Source organism: Antedon mediterranea, chromosome 8, assembly GCF_964355755.1.
Source record: "Antedon mediterranea chromosome 8, ecAntMedi1.1, whole genome shotgun sequence".
Lineage (NCBI taxonomy): Eukaryota > Metazoa > Echinodermata > Crinoidea > Comatulida > Antedonidae > Antedon > Antedon mediterranea.
Genome location: NC_092677.1, coordinates 3595191 through 3615450, shown reverse-complemented (window position 1 = coordinate 3615450; position 20260 = coordinate 3595191). Strand labels below are relative to the sequence as shown.

Below are 20260 nucleotides of genomic sequence, written 5' to 3'. Positions count from 1 at the left end.
ATGATGCCAAGACGACCCGTTCTCACAGAAAACCATACCGGCATGGTAATGGTATATTCCCGCAATATTCCTGACACACAACTCTGTGAGAAAGGGGCTATGCTCTTATTTTTGTAGCTAGGACTTCAGCTACTAAAATAAACAATAGAGCAGACAAGGGACATCCTTGTCTAATACCTTGGTGCATTGCAAAACTTTCTGATTGCCAACCATTATTTGTGAATATACAATTTGTATTGTTATACAGTGCTTTTACCCAGTTCACAAATGAAATACCAAAATTGAATTTATTTAAGGCTTCTATTAAAAATGATCTATTGACACTGTCAAATGCTTTTTGGAAATCTAAACTTATAAGTATACCTTCAAGCTGTTCATTTTCCATGCAAGTAATTATGTCCTCTATTAGTCTTATATTGTCACCACCAAAGCGACCTTTTACATACCCTTTTTGGTCATTGTTTATTATATACTTTGCAACTCGATGTAATCTTGTTGTAAGAACAAAAGAAGCTATTTTGTAGTCAATATTGAGTAAAGTGATAGGGCGCCAGTTATTTAAATCTTTGTGATCACCTTTTTTGTAAATAAGGTTGATTATTCCCCTTCTTTGTGACACAGACATTTCTTGTGTGGCAAAACCATAATTTAGTGCATCACAAACAAGGTCACAGATAAGGTACCAGAAGAGTTGATAAAACTCAACTGTTAAACCGTCACTGCCTGGAGCTTTATTTTTTTTCATTTTCTTTATTGCTTGCTCACATTCGAAGAGAGAGAGATGACCCTCACACATCTCTTGTTCTGCCTCTGTGAGTTTAGTTAAATTAACATGAGATAGGTACTTATCAATTGATTTGTAAGGAACATCTTGTTTTGCATATATTTTTTTGAAGAAATTAACCTCTTCCTTCAATATCTCTGTGGAATTTGATATAATGGATCCGTCCTGTTTTTTTAATTTTTTAATATGTTTTTTATTACTATTATTTTTCTCTAAACCAAGAAAGTATTTAGTGTTTCGTTCGCCATCTTCTATCCACTTTACTCTTGACCTAATTTGAGCGCCTTTAGCTTCCAATAGGTAAATTTGCTCAAGTTCATTCTTTTTTTGATCTAATTCTGTTTCATACTGGATATTATTATCAGTATTATCCTTTTTCATAATTAAATCATTAATGATAGCAATTTCCTGTTGAAGTATTTCTTTTCTTTTGCATTTATTTTTATTTTTCATTTTCCCATATTTTATGGAGAATTCCTTTATTTTTACTTTAATCATTTCCCATTTATCCTTTGGGTTAAGTTCTTCTAATCTAGCTCTTTCTATTATGTTTTTGATGTTGTTTATATAATCTTCATTATCTAAGTGAGAATTGTTCATTTTCCATAATCCTGGGCCTCTTTCTTCATTAGTTAAACTTATTTTTAAGGATATGGCTTGGTGATCAGACATGATTGACGGCCTGATATCACATGTGTTAACATATTCACATAAGTCGTTAGATATAAAAAAATAGTCCAACCTTCTGTACGTTTGGGTGTATTTCCTTCGCCATGTGAATTGACATGTATCCGGGTTATTTTTTCTCCAGATGTCATTAAGATTCAGATTTTTCATAAAATGTGTTATTGTAAAAACAGAATTATCTACTCTATCGACACTACCTTTTTGGTCAAATTTTCTGTCTAGAGCACAATTCATGTCACCACCTATAATTATTTTATCATTTTTGCTTTCTTTGAAGTCAATAATTGTTTTATGTAAAGTCCTGAAGTAAGAACATCGATCTTTTACATAATTTGGGGCATATGAATTAACAAGAATGAAATAGTTGTCATCTATTTCAACTCTTAGAAGTAAAAATCTACCATTAATATCTTTGTATTGTTTTGTTACCCTGTGTTGAATTTTACTAGCAATAACTGTGGATGTTCCTCTACTGTGTGATGAGCCAAAGCAGTGGTAGGAATCACCTTGCCATATATCATTCAGTGACTGGGTTTTATCATTTGTCAAATGTGATTCTTGAATGAAGATGATATCTGCTTTGTTGTCTTTGACCCATTTAAAAATACTAATTTGTTTTTGTTTTTCTCTAAATCCTCTAACATTTAATGATAAAAGGTGTATGTTTGGTGTCATATGATTATTAAATATAAAAACATTTTATAAACTTTATAATTTATCTTAAATAAAAAAAACTAAATTGTAATAATAAACATTTGAAGTCATATTGCACAGTATGATACAGTAGTTCTGCAACTTACTTCCTTGTAACCCTTTTCTTTAGGTTGATTTTTTTTTTGGTTTTCTGTGGTGGATTTTCTGGTGACGTTTCCTTTAAATCTTTTTCAGTTCTACTTTCATCAGTGGTAGCCCCTTTCCTTTCATTGTTACTTTTTGAGTTTTGAGTGGAAGAAACAAAAAAATCTGTTACCTTCTTCTGTTCTTTGCTTTCACTTGCTTCACTAATGGTCTTTTCCTCACTGTCCAAAATTATTATATCTTTGTCTTTTACATGTTCTTGTTCTTCATCAGATTCACTTCCGCTGCTGTCATCTGCAGTATCTTGTGAGCTGAACACTTCATCAATATCTACTTCTGTGTCTGAATTTGGGTTTGCATTATCATGTGATTTATCTTTATCTGTTATCTTTAAGTCTTTATCTGTTATTTGTTTTGGTATTGGAGTGTGCACAAATGATTCCCACATACGGTTAATATATGCCCCTGTTGATCCCATTGAGTTGGCTGATATTTGCTGTTGGCCTATTTCATTGTTGCAAGTGCTCATAGTATGACCTTCTTGGTGACATTTAAAGCATACTCTATTAGCCTTACATTGATAAGCTTCGTGTCCATTTTTCAAGCATTTGTTACATTTGATCTCTTGTCCTTCGTGAAACACACGAGCTTTGAAACCATTTAGAACGATTTGCCTAGGTATGGGGGAGAACGATTTGCCTAGGTATGGGGAGATATTTTATTGTTGTTAAAGTGCATATATCTAGGCTTCGCTTGACGTTATCACTTCGAGTGGAGTCGGCGTACGAGTGTCTACATCTTTCTATTACTATAGAGGGGGTAGTCGTACTATTCTTTATTATCATTATGTTTCGAAGTATTTGTTGACTACAGAACTATCTACTTAGTGTATTTTGTTTGTTCTTATAGACAACCCAACACAGTTGTTGAATAATAATAAATCTAATAAAGACAATATATTGCAACAACGTGTTCACCTCATTATTTCTCACCGATTCCACAACACCTAGTATAATCCCACCAAGTGACTCCTAGGAGCAATCCGCCATTTTCTCACAAATACAGTATCAAATTTCACTATAATATTAAAGATCGTAATTGAGTTACACTCAGATTTAAAAGATGAGGGCTGAGTAAACAGGGCCAGCGGTCCTACTCTAACTTATACTGAACGACTAAGGAGGTCCCCTAGTATAATCTCACCAAGTGACTCCCAGGAGCAATCCGCCATTTTCTCACAAATACAATATCAAATTTCACTACTAGATTTAATTCGTCACTATGACGAATTATAGGTTATATGCATTGATTTTAATAAAGATAATTGATTTTTAAAAGATATTTTGATTCATTGATTTTCTCAGATTCTATAATTATTTATAATATATGATAGGACCTTGCTAACGCGAATACAATAGCCGGTATCACAATCCGATCAAAGATCCCTCTGCGTATAATGTCATAAACCACATTTGCTGTTACATAATAATAAAGACATAAGTTATTTTTTATCTAGATTTCATTATAAATCATGTGTATAATATATACACTAAGAAATAAATTTGAACAAACAATACGGATAATAAAAAAAAAAATCTTATTTCGTTTCCCAAGGTGAGACTCGATCTCGGTACCTTGAGTGCCATAGACACGAGCACACACCACCGAGCCATACACAACTGTCTAAAAATTGTAGAAAAATTCCTCCGTGTATTTACTATGCAGTAACCACTTTGGTGCAGATAGATTATTAAATACCGCAATGAATTATAATTTTTTACTATGATGACATCTCTAAAAATGTACAAAAATGATGCACTGTCAAACTATATACTTTTAACTTTAATATATGAACTTTTGGAGGAAGAAAGTTAATGTTAAGTTTGTTATTTTGGCCTAAGAAAATGTCATAATTTGTTTGATTGTCGAAATGAATTTTTTTTAATTTAATATGCAATCAATTATGGCTTAATCAACTTTTGTTCCCTTAGTTTAATAATAAATCATACATAAGATACATACACTTCAAGAAAATGAAATAAAAAATATGTGTTCCCGAGCATTTTGACGATCTATATTAATTTTAAAATTTAGCATATTTTCACCATTTTGTTAACTTACACGTGCGTAGCCTGTCACTTTTGACGTGCTCGTATAAGGCAATTACGCGTTGAAAAGTGAATAAAATATGATGATATTATTAAAGAAAGGTTGTACAACCGAAATCGGACAAAAAGAGTGCGCATTAACGTATAACGCGCAGTGCGCGTGCAAAAATCTGCGCACTCATGGCAATTTTTTAAACGCTTAAAATTGCCTGAAACGTACTCTAATTTCATCGAAAATAAATTTTGACAATTTTGAACATTTTAAGCGCGCGTACGCAAGCGTTATATGCGCTACGCACGTAATTGTATTGCCATATGATGAAATATGACCTGAAATTTATGAGTACCAAATTTTGTTTAATTGTGATTCATGCTTGTGAAGATATGATTACAAACGTGATTTCGTAAAATCGCGCGTAGACCGCGTAATTTTTGATTACGCATCGTGAAAATATAACCACATCGATTCCTGGCCATAAGGAATATACTCTGAAAAATTGACTTAGATAGATGAAACTGATATCAAGATAATTCACGGACAAAATAGTGCTAAGGAAAGAATAAATAAACTAGAACTTAAACTCGTCACTTGAGGACGAGTTTGGTTATCCGCCAGCAACAAAGCGTATCTTGCGTATTCAAGTACTTCCAAGTTATGACTTTTCCAAAAAAAGTAGGCTATTCAAAATTAAAACTGCCCTCTCAGTGTAATAACCAACTAAACCCTTTTAATTAATTGTTTTCCCGTGACGGGACTCGAACCCGGTACCTCTGATACCAAAGTCGGTTGCATTACACATCGAGCCATATGACCACCTGCTGACGAAAATCCGAAGAAAGAGTCCTCGTTCATTCGGTATGTCGTGAACCCCCTCGATGCAAGTTGATTATTACATATCAAACTTAAATCATAAATTTTACTATGATGAAATCTTCAAAAATTTTAAACGCTGATATTTTATGAAAGTACATACTTTCAAGTTTTATATATTAACATGTAAAGAAAAAAGATAAATGTTATGTTTATTGTTTTGCTCTTTGAATAAGTTTATGTTTGTTTGATGATAAATATTTCAAAAATTATATTTAATATGCAAATAATGTAGCCATCAAACACGTTTTAGCATTCAACACTATAATAAATCAGACCCATGATTCATACACTGCAAGAAATTAAAATAAAAAATGGGGGTAACCTTGCATTCTGATGAACTGTGTCATTTTTAAAAGTAGACATATTTTGGAACATTTTCACAATTTGTTGACGTTTTCGTGCGCAACCTGTCATGTTTAACGTGCTCGTAGAACGCCATTTCAAGTTGAAAAGTGAATAAAATAACGTAAAATTGTTAACAGAAGATTTAAAAACACAAATCGTGTAAAAGAAATGCTCATACCTGTTCCCTGCGCCGTGCGCGCGTAAAAATGTGCGCACCAGTGGCAATTTTTTAAACGCTTAAAATGACCTGAATCGTGCTCTAATTTAATCAGAAATTGATTTGAAGCATTTTAAAATTTCAAACGCCATTTACGCGCGCACTTTCTAATGTTACAAATTGCGATAGCGTTAAAAAAGTTAACTATTGATGTGAAGCAAACGTGGCTGAAAATGACGTTAAAAAATATTCATTTGTTTCGAAGTTATAACCAATTTAAGATTTTCAGAAAATCACGCGTAACTTACGCTACGCGGCTCTGACATCGTCAAAAAGCTTGGCTGGACAACTTCAGTAAAATGTCTATATGTTGAACAAGTTACAAAATGTTATGTTAACGCGTTACAGAGAAACAGCGTGCACAAATTAGGAGCATTTTAAAATTTCAAACGCAGTTTACGCGCAGACTTTCTAGTGTTCAAAAATTTGCTGAAGAGCGAAAAAGTTAGCCATTGATGTGAAGAAAACGTGGCTGAAAATTTCGTTAAAAAATATTTATCGGTTTCGAAGTTATGACCGATTTAAGATTTTCAGAAAATCGCGCGTAACTTACGCTACGCGGATCTGACATTGTCAAAAAGCTTCGCAGTACATCTTCAGTTAATTGTCTATATGTTGACCAAGTTACAAAATGTTATGTTAACACGTTCAAGAGAAAACGCGTACACAAAATCGGAGAAAGAAAGAAGAATAATAAAAAAAAAAAGTAACACTACAATAACAAAGGTTATCCGCTTGAGGCGGATAACCAATAAATAAATAAATAAATAAAGATTTTGACAGAATCAAGAGGTTATATGCATATCATGCATATAACCTAATAATATTAAAAATCGTAATTGAGTTACACTCAGATTTAAAAGATGAGGGCTGAGTAAACAGGACCAGCGGTCCTACTCTAACTTATACTGGACGACTAAGGAGGTACGTACACTAGTATAACCCCACCAAGTGACTCCCAGGAGCAATCCGCCATTTTCTCACAAATATTGAATTTCTAATACTATAAAAACCTTAAACAATACTGAAAATGTGAAAAATACACAAACGGCGTTTCATAGTTATTGTCGGCTGGAAAAAATAAAAGTGGGCTGGCTTATTGTCGGCTGGCTTATTGTCGGCTAGCTTGACACAAGCGTACTTTTCTTATCTTTGATGAAAACATAGGCCTACCATTGAGGGCGCTCTGTTCCAAATCGTCAGCTAATAAGAATAATTATGCTGACTATGAATAACGGGCAGCGTAATTTTTTTTTCCAGGACGAACGTGGGCAGAAATCATGAATAATACTACTCGCGGTAGTCTACCGCTTTTAGTACCCATCTACCGCGCTACCGCTATCTCGACGTTTTCTACCGCATTTTGATTTTTTTTACCGCATTTTCAAATTTCCCCATATTTTTGGACAAATTGATTTACGGTTACACCCAGGCTCAGCCCAGGTCAACAATAGTCAATAACCAGACAAAAGTGAGGCAGGATGTTGAAACAATGTCTATTCATGCAGTCTCCGTGGTCTATTATTGTATTTTTATTTGTATGCACTGCCTTTGTTAAACCGTAACAATAATATAAACATGCACGGTACTACACGCCGGACGTAGAAAAAAAAGAAGCGTGCAACCAACCGTGAATCAATCACGTGGTATCAATTTTGAGAGGATCCAAGTTTTAACTATGACCGTGTTCGTACGGCGATTGAAATACACGTTTATTTGGTTTTTACCCTTGGGGTAAAACCCATACGACGTTCGTACGAATAAACAAAGTACCGGTAAGCTGACACGAAACCAATTAAGATCGGAATTCTTAGGTCAAAAAGCGCCCTCTGTGCGTCGACGACCCATATCAATTGACATGGCGTGTTGACAAATTCAACTGGATATTGCATGTCGTTTCGCGCGCGAATCGTTCGATTATTATTTTTCAATCGACAACCAGACCTATATATTTATAATACATCGAATACAATTTACTTTTTAAATAAATAATGATCGAAAATCCTGCTAACGTATGTTGTTTGTTGACCACGTGTATTTATCGTGCGAGCCGAACTACTGTTGTGGAAATTCCATTTAATGTACACGCACTGTACCCCTCTTGTAAAAATCACCACGTGTATTTATCGTGCGAGCCGAACTATTGTTGTGAAAATTCCATTTAATCAAAGAACTTATAACACAAGAATCTCCTGTTCGTCCGAAGCGCGTAACAATTTCGAAAGGCATTGTGGGATAGAATAGAGCTATGGGTGGCGCCATTGTGAGCCATGGAGTAGGGCGCCCGCATCAAATTAGAAAGTCAAAATCATAGAGGGGTTCTGCTAATGCTCTAGGGGGTATAGAGTAATTGACTGAGGAGTAGGGCGCCCGCATCAAATTAGAAAGTCAAAATCATAGAGGGGTTCTGCTGATGCTCTAGGGGGTATAGAGTAATTGACTGAGGAGTAGGGCGCCCGCATCAAATTAGAAAGTCAAAATCATAGAGGGGATCTGCTATTACTCTAGGGGGGATAGAGTAATTGACTTCCTAGTTTGGAGGGGGCGCTGCTCCATGCTGTGAAATGGCGTCGCCCAGTTTGACCGTTTAACCCTGTACTTCCGATACTGTGTTTTGAATGCAAATTGAAGAACAGGAGATTCTTGTGTTATAAGTTCTTTGATTTAATGTACACGCACTGTACCCCTCTTGTAAAAATTACCACGTGTATTCATCGTGCGAGCCGAACTATTGTTGTAAAAATTCCATTTAACACGCACTGTACCCCTCTTATCGTGCGAGCCGAACGGTTGATGTGGTAATTCACAGACACCAGGCTACCACAATACAGAACTCCCTGCCGTTACATGTACATTATAAGCCACCGATTCGCAAGTTCAGGTCACCGGAAAAAAACCAACGAGTTGATTATTTATATATAATTTTACAAAACAATAGATATACATTCGCATTAACGAAAAAGAACATTTTAAACAATAATTGTTAAACAATCAGAAAGCTTATTTGAGGTCGCGATTTGACATGACCCCGTTAACGCTTGATTAATTATACCCCGAGGCAGCGTGTAATTGGAATGGGATTGAAATAACCAGTAAAGTTGGTGGATTTTTCGTCCAGATGGTTTTCTAATTTTTTATAGCCAGAGGCGTAAGTTAATTGCCACACGCGACCTCACAGTTGGAAGTACACGGTAGTTTCAGTCCCGTCCGAACGGGCCCTAAATAAACGCTTTAATTACACAGTGGTTGAGACACGTTTTTAATAGTTATTACATTTTTAAACACCCTCATAATTAATGGACTCTACCAATGTTGATCCGCTGCAAACAAAGAATATATATCACAAGAATGAGTAATCCGCGATTTTCCCTGTAACAGTAATATTGTCCATGTGGTAGGGCGCCGCCATAAGTGTGGATGTATCTGGGATGTATACAACTTTTTGTGAAGGTTTCACTAATCAAAGGCTGGACCACCGGAGTATTTTCCGATGATAAAAATGTTATCAACTACATGCCAACATCATGTTAAATACTATTTGGATATTTAATTGTTCGTTTTATGCAATTTATTTAGTAAAAACTGCCGTATAAACAGTTTGCTTTATCAACCGGGCGCTACGATAGCGTGACCGGGCGTGTTGGTGTTTACGCGTTTTCACGAAGGATAGTTTAATAATATTCCTATATTTAACTTGTTTCTGGTAAAACAAATAAATGTTAATGACATTTAACATTTTCTCCTATTAATAACATGTGTTTTATACTAATTTATATCATAAAAACAATACTTAATTTACCGGGCGTACAGTAGTACACGGCAATGGTAAAGAATATGCCGTGCTGAGTAATATTCGTTGATTTTTGGTGTTGCTGTGTTAGGCCTTTTTTGTGAACTAACTTAGCATGTTAGTAAATAATTGTCTGTAAAAATGAATAAACACTAGTTTGTTAATAAATATGTATTATAAAATAGTTTACAATTGCAAAAACTATCATCATAATTCTATTTAATGCGACATGTATCATGTCTATTAAATCAAGTCTTATTTAGTATGTATACATCCGCCCTTATGAGGGCGGGCATCATTCACTGGAGCTCTCTGTTACAAGTTTCTCATGCAAAAATCGCGGAATACTCATTCTTGTGATATATATTCTTTGCTGCAAAGAACAACAGATCGCACATCGCACGAGGTTGTTGAGGCGGTGTTTTATTTGGTTTTACTGTACGATCCGATAATACAAACATGTTAAATGATTTAAAAGGCATGGATTCGCCAAGCAAGTAGGCCTACATTTAATAAAAATTTACCTAAGATTGTCGTAAGCTCTTTTGTTCAAACTTGTTATTTATATAGCAATAATCCACCCGTTCCGGCATGCACGCTAGGCCTCTAGCCTAGGCCTACTCCTCGATCGATCGATGTCGCTGGTGGGGAATTTCCCAGCGATAAGAAATCGGCGAAAAAGCTCATAAACGGCCTACAGTTTAATGTTATATCTTTAATGCCAGTGTAATTACGTATGGATAAAACAATATAAAACTCAATGTTATTCATCTCAAATAATATGTTAACTCGCGTAAATATTGTACATTATGTAATTAAGTTAAACTATTTTATATACTGAATTTTATTAGTTAAAAAATACAGTATATATTTTTTAAATTCTTTGTACTGAGGGTGTGTCCATAAAAAAAATAAGAATGTAAAAATACTGATGGATAAACCTATGTAAAATTTAAGCCAACTTATGTGTAAATATTGTATATACTGTATATGTAACATATTTAGTTAATTAAGAGACGTAAACGACACGCGTGTTGATTTTCGATTCCCCGCGCGTTGACTTTCGACGCCCCGACGAATTGAATTTGGTTCACGACAAAATCTCCTGCGAATGGACTTTCCCAAGTTGGGACCTCTGGCAACATATTATATAAGTGTCGTGGATATATTTGTTAGTATACTGAAAGAGAATGAATAATAATAATAAATGCAAATGATCACAAATGAAATGATGAAAGAGTCTCTGAAAAACGTTTTGTTTTGGGTAAAATGTTGCACTTCTAATATCCATTTTGAACTTAACTGTAAATGTTATATAATAACTCCATATTTGATTCATATTCAATTTCGCAAATGTATAAGGCTCTGAATCACACGTCAGTCTCTCATCATTTTACTGTAGACCTTTTACTTTTAGTATGTGTTTCTTAGTATAAGATAATTATTGATTATTATCGTTATTTTTTTTTTTTAAACTTTGAATAAACTTCCCATAGAACATCATTTGGATTTTGACACCCACACTCAAATAAACGCCCCGACCCATGCATTATATATACAATTTTGTATAACACATTTCTATTTTGTAGTAGCCTAATTTATTGACTGCCATGATCTACAATACCAAGCATTTGATAAATTTACTGTATTTTACCACTTTTTAATAATAATATTTATTTTATAATACCTAACATCTTCTCATAGATTCCAATGTCCTGCTGCGAGATTACAGGGTGCTTTTTGATGTTAATTGTGTCTGTTGTGCCACGTCCTAACCATGACATTTCCCGCTTTGAAAACTAAATAAACGAATAAATAATATAAAAAGGTCAAAGCGAAAACTGAGTATTATGTAAATATCAAGAATTATTCTCAGCACAGCATTTATAACCAATTTTCACAATATTGACTATGATCACATGATGAGGCAGAACGCGAATCGTGTTACATTTTTTTAACACATAGGCCTATAAAACATGGTAACGCGTATAGGTCTAATTTAGTACCAAAAAGCCAATGCGTTTATTTGAAAATGTAATGGTGGTAGGCCTAATAATAGTAGTGACCGGGAATTCTATATTCATCTTCTGCCTATATAAACTCAGCTGTGTTCTCTTCCCAGAACTTTCTATAGGTGAATCCATTTGAATATCTAGACCTACGGTACTTTAGGGGTTTAGAGGAATTATAATTATACAATTTCAAAGGAAATTTATATTTTAACAAGAATAATTATCGAATAATAGTCATAAAATGGGTGCATAACGCTACAGACCGTGAAACGCAATTATTGATGATTCAATTGAATTGAAGCATTTGCTCTCTAATTCCTTTCATCATTAGATATGAATGGAAGAGACATTTTCTTTTTTGTTGATCCAATATGTCGAAAGTACTAAACACTTCAGTTTGCTTTCTCAAGTGGATCAACAGCAACAAAACATTCTCTTATGATTTAAGATCCAAATGAAATTATTTCAGGATTACATATGAATGTTTTCATAATACTGGCGCCTTCCATAACCGTTTTTACGTATATATTGTACTTCATTATCTCCAAAGGCTAGTATGGCGCCATATAAAAACTTTATAGATAGATAGATAGATAAAGTACAACTTCGATCATGTTGATAGGTCTTACCCTACCCCAAACTCACAAACCTTCCCAGAGAAATTACAATAATTTTACCATTTGATAGTCAGCTATTGCTTCTAGCCCAAAAAAATCTCCACCATCCCCTCAATCTTAACTCCCACCTCCAAATGCCCCGGGAATTTTTGAAAAATATTCCCGGTACAATTGCGGTCATTGATACCCCTCATGTGGTTACCTGTAGACAGAAGCAAACATCAAAAGTGGGAAAAGTGGGGAATTTTGGCCCCTAACCTGGATCCAAGATGGCAGATAATGTTCAAATAATAGTTTATAGATAGTTGCGGTCTTTTTGTATAACGAACACAAACAAACAAACGTACAAACTCTCTCACTTATAATAGATGTCATTGTAATTTTAATTTTGTGTAATGGTACCGTTATGACGCACTAAGCTGTAATTTATTCAGTCAATACAGATATCTTTTTATCTTATTATCTTATCTTATTATATCGCAGCCTATTAACAGAGTTATTTAAAATTAAGATTTCTTAGTTTTTAATAGAGATATATTAGAAATATCTACAGTATAATCAATAAATGACAGCCATGTACCGGTGAGTATTTTGGCGCATGTACACATGGGTACTTGGTGGTTGTCCTTTTGAATACTTTACAAAGAAGTCTGACAAAGAGGCCTTTGGGAGGAGCGGAGTGGCTTCCTAATGTTGTAAGTCGCGCCTGTACGGTATAAATCAGCGACTTTCACAGATTTTTTAAAAAACAAATTGAGTGCTAAAAACGGGCAAATTATATGCCAAAAGCATTCAAATGCTATTATTGTTGTGGATATAGTTCGGTGGTTTTGGATTAATATTTTCAATTGTTACAGTACCGTACGTCATAACCTTTTTGAAAGTTGATTGGCTACCGATTGTTTGACATAGCAATATAATGCTCATGACACACAGCGACGGTATTCAGTATATTCTGTATGCCGAAATTAAACAGACGGTTAGCAAAAAAAAAAAAAAAAAAAAAAAAAAAAAGTCAGTGGTGGCCTTTCGGCCGCGGGCCGCTATGGCCCAGGCGGCGGCCCCCCCGCTGCATGACTAAAAAACAATCTCGATGTATTAATGGCTATCTTGGACAAAATTTTATTGTTAAGCTGTGCTGTTATTTTAAGTTTTTACGAGCACTTGAGGAAGACGCAGTTAGTATTCTCACTTTGGAATTCAATTACTTAAGACCATATAAACGAGAGCAATTGTCGACATCAGGAGATAGATTGGCGGACAAAAACGGCGGAGGAAATTCTCACGAGTCAGAAGCCCTGAGGTAAGACGAGACAAAATCATTACACTTTATTGTTTTGCAAACGTATGGATAGCCTCGTTATCTACGGGGCGCCGCTTAGGACATTTTGGGCTTGTGCTAATTTTGTCAACAAAATACAATTATGTGACACATATTAATTCTATTTGAATGATAACAATTCTGTACAGACATAATTAACTTGTATCATACATAATTCAATTACACAAATAATAAACATCTATTTAATCAGAATATTAATTTTTTCCTTTAAAAACCATTTAGGCCTATGTTGTTTTAAAAAGACATATTGATTATGTCGTGAATTTCTTTTGAATGGACAGAATTCATTCAGCTGTATTGAAAGAAATTAGCAATGTCCCGAACAACGCCCCGTAGTTATCAGCTATCGTTTACTGTTCTGTGATTATTACTAATAAAAAAACCGCTGGTCAAATTGTTTCAAGAAATAATAATGCATTAGTAAAACGAGGAGAAACTCCGGCATTGGTCACTTATTGGATTCGTTGTCGTTCAAAAAAATGTTCATTACAATGATAATTTTTCATTTTGGTTCATTCATTTTTAGTTAATTTATGGTCTGAAATAATGTTATGTTTCGATCAGTTATTATTATATGCTTCGATTTTTTGGAGTGAGAATGCGGAAATCGAAGCTCACAGTTATTTTCAGAACTACATTCATTGTGCAGGCCTACATGCGTGACACAAAATGAAAGCATCATTGAAGCGTATCAACAACATTTTTTGTCCGTCGAGTCATGCCGTATAGTAGGCCTAGTTTAGTTTTGGAACTTCTTATATTCAGAAATACAGACAACTACGACGTGGCTGATTGTTTGTATAAGGATAGTGAAAAAAAAATATATGTCATGCGCGATTTGAACGATTTGCGCAATTTGAAATTGCGCAAAAAATTATAGCGCAATTTTAAATTGCGCACGGATTTTCTTGCGCAATATTAAATTGCGCAATCAACTTGCGCAATATCAAATTGCGCAAGAAAATCCTTGCGCAATTTAAAATTGCGCTGCACAATTTGTAAAATTGTCAAATTGCGCAGCAGAATTCTGCAATGCGTGCTAAACGTCGACGATCGGTTAACAACAATAATTTATTGGAAACTATATAACTCAAAATGAAACATAATAAATGCGAAGATAACATGTGTATAATACACAACATAAATGGCATACACAATTAAATAATATTATCACTCATTGTAACTTAAAATAAATCAAAATAAATGTAAAAATAACAAAAAATAATGTAGTAATACACAACATAGTCTACCGCCACCAACGTTTAGACTTGCTATCAAAACATAGCCAGTAGTAGCAAAGATTGTATAGCGGCGCTATACAATCTTTGGTAGTAGGCTATACTTACTACTAGAGTACTAGAGTAGTATTAGCCGCCCGCCGTGCCCGCCGGGAACACCACCTTTGTGGTCCTTTGTCGGGTCTTCGACGGTATTCTAACAATAACAATATTTTCACTACTAAAATAAGGAAATGCGATATTATCTTTAATTTTGAATCATTCTTAGAAATTACTTTTAAAATATGGGTGTGCATGATGGGTGTTTCGAAACTTGAGACCAGAGACCAGAGACCCGAGACCCAATACGAAAAGGGAGTCCCTTTTCGTATTGGGTCTCCGGTCTCAAGGGAGACCCCACTATACGAAAAGGGAGACCCCACTATACGAAAAGGGAGACCCCAAATATACGAAAAGGGAGACCCCAAATATACGAAAAGGGCCGGGAGACCCCCAAATATACGAAAAGGGAGACCCAAATATACGAAAAGGGAGACCCAATACGAAAAGGGAGACCCAAATATACGAAAAGGGAGACCCAAAAATATAGGAAAAGGGAGACTCAAATATACGAAAAGGGAGACCCAAATATACGAAAATAGAAACCTAAAATATACAGTTATTACGTCGGCCCAGAGCCGCCTTAACTGTAGAAACTCAAAACCAAAGTTTTGTTCACAGTCAGTGTTTTAGGTCGGCCCAGGGTCGCCTTTCGAACGTTCACAACTGTCTTTCCGCCGAACAGGAAGATTCAGGCAGCTCGCTTGGCATGGTGGGAAAGGGTATATTCTCAAAACACAATATAGTTGACCCTATGAAGGCGACCCAAACAATTTCAAGCATTATCCAATATGACACATTACACAGTTAAAGCAGATGTTATAAACATCTGTATTATTTAATATACAGCCGAGAATGTTACATTCTATTTTTACTTCTTTCTGCATTAATTAATATTTACATTTTACAAAAATAGATGGGAAACCACCAAAAAAGATTGAAATATATATCATTATTTCTATCGACAGTCGATTCTCTAAACTTTCATCAATGCAACAACGTACTCCCGCCCTGGCTAGTATCTGGGCTAGTAATTATATACAAGGACCTTGTTGCCTTACTATATAAGGAAGCGGCACGAGTGATTTTTTTTACTAGGATGATGTGTAGGAGGCTACTGTAATTACTCAATATTTTTTTACATCAAGTTTCTTCTTTAATATGATTTGTGAAAATATGTTTTCAATCAATACAATGAATCAATGTACACTTAGGCCTATGTGGATAATGAAAAAATGTAAAATTATAATTTTAATGGTAATGATATAATGATGATATAGTAACGAGAGAATAAATACTTTCACCCGAACCATAAAAAATCCACCCTGGCTACGGGCCTGAATTGGAGTGTCGGACATAACATAGTTTAAACTTGATTGCGCTCTAAAAAAAGAACTGAATATAATATTAAAAAACAATATTCAATACATAAAAAAACCTCATATGCTCAAACTATAAGTAAGCTCGCAACCTATTCTCATAAATTCAGAATTCTCATTCTGATAAAATACGCAAAATTCATGAAACGTTGCGCAACTGTAAACAACATCATGGTAATATTTTGTTTGTAAGTTTTTGTGAAAAGCGATACACCAAAATGGCAGAAACCGTTCTGACAATAACGCCACGAGCAGATAACCAGAAAGTATAAAAAAACAGTAAATTGACGTATTTGAGTTATCGAACATTTGGGTCTCCCTTTTCGTATATTTGGGTCTCCCTTTTCGTATATTTGGGTCTCCCTTTTCGTATATTTGGGGTCTCCCTTTTCGTATATTTGGGGTCTCCCTTTTCGTATATTTGGGGTCTCCCTTTTCGTATAGTGGGGTCTCCCTTTTTGTATAGGGTCTCGGGTCTCTGGTCTCTGGTCTCGGGTCTCTAGTTTCGAAACACCCGTGCATGATTTCACCATCTGTCGAAAAACCTTGCGCAATTTGCAGATTACTTGCGCAATTTAATACGTTGCTTGCGCAATTTGAAACAGATGTTTCAATTCAAATCGCGCATAACATATACATTTAGGACGTTAACAAACTCTAAAACTTAGGCCTGTGTGAGCTAGGCCTACTGACAGTCAGTCACATCCAGGCCAGCAGTGATTGTAACATGCAGTAGCCTCGAGGCCTACTTTCCACCACTCCGCTCGCGAATTTCGCGCGCTGTGTAAATGGGACAAGCCACGCGGTTTTCCACTTACCATTACCGCTTACCGTTACCGCTTGTCTGTGTAAATTGGCCTTTAACGACACGGACTGGGTATCTCGATCCATCTCGGATTATTTGGATCAGTTTTAACTCACCGGGCCGGCGGAACGTTGAATTTAAATTTGGGGGTCAAGATAAATGTGAATTTTGCGACCTACTACCTTATGCAGCAAGAGACTCCAAACCACCTAAGCCATACCATGGTTGGTTGGTACTTTCATAACGTTTTGACCATGGAACAATAATTATATTTCCATGGTATTATATAACAAAGGCTATATGTGCCTATTGTGACCCACAGTCAGTTGCTTTGAAGCCCAGATTGGTACTAAAGTTCTTATTTTACAAAACAATCAGGGGAAAATGGCAAAAGGTTTCCTACTTTCTAGGATTTTTATCAGATAATCTATATTGTTTTGACTACTCTTGTAACATGACCACAGTGCTGATTTTCCCATGTGTCCTCTAACTGAATAGAGGTTGGGGGTCAGGGGCGGTCGCAGGACTATTTTAAGGGGGTTGCCCAAGAGTGCTCAGAGGGTCGTAGATACTGACGGTATTTGCGCCAGGGAATTTTTGTTAAATGACACACCTAGATGGCCGGAAATGGTACTCTCGCACGTAACATTCACAATAGATAGAAACGACACTCTATCGGGCTACAGTCAAACAGGTCGTATCAGGTAAAACACATGCGATAAATAATAGGAAAACATTTTTTTTGCGTTCAATGCGAAGGTTCAGAGGAGATCCCCGACGAAGGTTCTTCCGGTAATGTAATAAATTCTATGAATTAAAATCAATTAATACAAATTAATTATTATCAATTGATAACTAAAACAATTTAGAAAAGAATGTGAAGCTGCTGCTATATTGAGCAAAACGTTGAAATTGTTTTATTTTGAAATAAATGCTTACTTAGTCAGTACAATTTCCAAAATTAATTTTCATTTATCCACTATAACCTGTACAACCACACTCGAGAAAAGAAAATATGATCGAAATTTGCAGAAAGAAGCAATTAAACACTGTTTTTTCAAAGTTCGGAACGTCCATAATTATTACGTAGGGAAATGAAGATAAATTATTATGGTACTACGGAAATACTTAGTGATGGGGAATTGGGGAAAATTCCATGATTATGGAGAAATCAACTACCCATTATGACGGAATTTACATCGAACACAGTGTGTAGTGGCCTTTACCTTCTCATGGACACAAGCAATCCAAGCAGTCAACAAACAACAAAAACGCTGACCGACGGTAAATTTTGCACGGTATTGTTGACTGCTGGTTAATTTTGCGCTGCAGTCTGTCAATTTACATAGGCCTATAGTCTTTTCCAATCTTGAACTTCTATAACGTTAATAGTTAATATATAATATGATGAAATGGGATCTTAATTTTAATTAGTGGCAGGAAAAAACATTTAGTATGAAATTTAGGGTGTTTCTCGGGCAACTGGGGCAACACCCCTGCGTCCGCCCCTGGGGGTCAAAATAAACAGATGGACACCGTGCAAGGTAAAACAAGAAAAACTCAGCCTCCCGATCACTAACTTGAATTGGTTGATGGGTTTTTATGACACTCATTTTGATTCATTCATTTTTAGCTGCCAAGGAATCTATCCTAACCTACCGTACCTAACCCAAACCATTTATCTTCAATGCACGCTTCAATACGACGTGTGAACACTAGCCCTGGTGGTATTGAACTCTTTTTTTTATTGTAGCTTTGAGTTGTTACGTTGCTGTTTCGGTGCAAAACTTCTGAATATCGAAATGGAAATCCAGTATTTCCCGAGAGGAGGCACCAAAGTTGACTACACATGCAGTATTAATGGTATCACATTGGGTGTGTCGGTTACACGGTTAGTGGAAAAGGAAAGAAGAGCAAAAAACATAGACCCATTCAACATACGTGATGTCAAAAAATTCCTGGAAAAGAAACTTAAAGGTAGGCTACACGTGCACTGTTTGAATAACATTTTTATATAAAGTTTATTTTGACCAAAAGTGATATTAAGAGGCAGTCTGCTAGACATCGTAGGCGCGCATTTGTATGATTATTGTTTTTTAAATGCCATAGTCTTTATTTTTATTCTGCAGGGTTACAGAATGCATTGAAGAACGTGATGAAGAAGTGGGATAAACCGGTCCTGTTCGTCTGGGCAGAGTCTCCCCGATTAGCTAAGTTAGCTGAAGACGCATGGGAGAATATAGACGAATGTTTGAAAGCTAATACTATTCTGTTTTCAGTTTCAGTTGGAGAAGAATATTGCTCAATGTTTCATAATCCTAACTATTTTAAGAACAAAGTAACAATGACAACAAGCAGCAGGAAGAGGATGAACGATTAATTAATTAAAATTAATTAGTTAATCAATTTTGGCCATTTTTCGAAAATGTCCCTGTATTATAGTACAGGGATTTTTCCGGAAAATAGCCAAAATTACTTAATTAATTAATTTTAATTAATTATATTAGTTTTGGCCATTTTTCCAAAATGTTCCTGTATTATAGTACAGGAATTTGTTTGGAAAATGGCCAAAATTACTTAATTAATTAATTTTAATTAATTAATTATATTGATTTTGGCCATTTTTCGAAAATGTCCCTGTATTATAGTACAGGGATTTGTTTGGAAAATGGCCAAAGTTACTTAATTAATTAATTTTAATTAATTATATTGATTTTGGCCATTTTTCGAAAATGTCCCTGTATTATAATACAGGGATTTGTTCGGAAAATGGCCAAAGTTACTTAATTAATTAACTTTAATTAATTATATTAATTTTGGCCATTTTTCAAAAATGTCCCTGTATTATAGTACAGGGATTTGTTCGGAAAATGGCCAAAATTACTTAATAAATTAATTTTAATTAATTAATTAATTATATTAATTGTGGCCATTTTTCGAAAATGTCCCTGTATAATAGTACAGTGATTTTTTTTCTAAAAATGGCCAAAATCGATTAATTAATTAATTAATTATATTAATTGTGGCAATTTTTCGAAAATGTCCCTGTATAATAGTACAGGGATTTTTTCGGAAAATGGCCAAAATTAATTAATTATTATTATTATCATTATTATTATTACTTTCATTATTATCATCATTATCATAATAATCTATATCTTATTA

At 34.9% G+C, this 20260-nt stretch overlaps 2 protein-coding genes across 2 annotated transcripts in view; both read left to right on the top strand.

The window, feature by feature from the left end:
- Window positions 1-20260, top strand: part of LOC140056278 (tRNA-dihydrouridine(20) synthase [NAD(P)+]-like) — a 261899-nt gene that overhangs the window by 53060 nt on the left and 188579 nt on the right. The window lies entirely within an intron of this gene.
- On the top strand, window positions 13195-19728 carry LOC140057244 (AAC-rich mRNA clone AAC4 protein-like). The gene is made up of 3 exons (XM_072102814.1): window positions 13195-13535; window positions 18849-19072; window positions 19225-19728. Exons 1-3 carry the CDS (start codon window positions 13306-13308, stop codon window positions 19473-19475), a joined length of 705 nt encoding a protein of 234 aa, XP_071958915.1. The 5' UTR covers window positions 13195-13305; the 3' UTR covers window positions 19476-19728.

What these genes read in the sequence shown, in the direction of transcription:
- LOC140057244 (XM_072102814.1), top strand. Translation starts at nt 13,306, where the DNA reads ATGACTAAAAAACAATCTCGATGTATTAATGGCTATCTTGGACAAAAT. An exon ending in CACGAGTCAGAAGCCCTGAG is followed by an intron (nt 13,536 to 18,848) that starts GTAAGACGAGAC and finishes TTTTTATTGTAG; the next exon opens with CTTTGAGTTGTTACGTTGCT. An exon ending in CCTGGAAAAGAAACTTAAAG is followed by an intron (nt 19,073 to 19,224) that starts GTAGGCTACACG and finishes TTTATTCTGCAG; the next exon opens with GGTTACAGAATGCATTGAAG.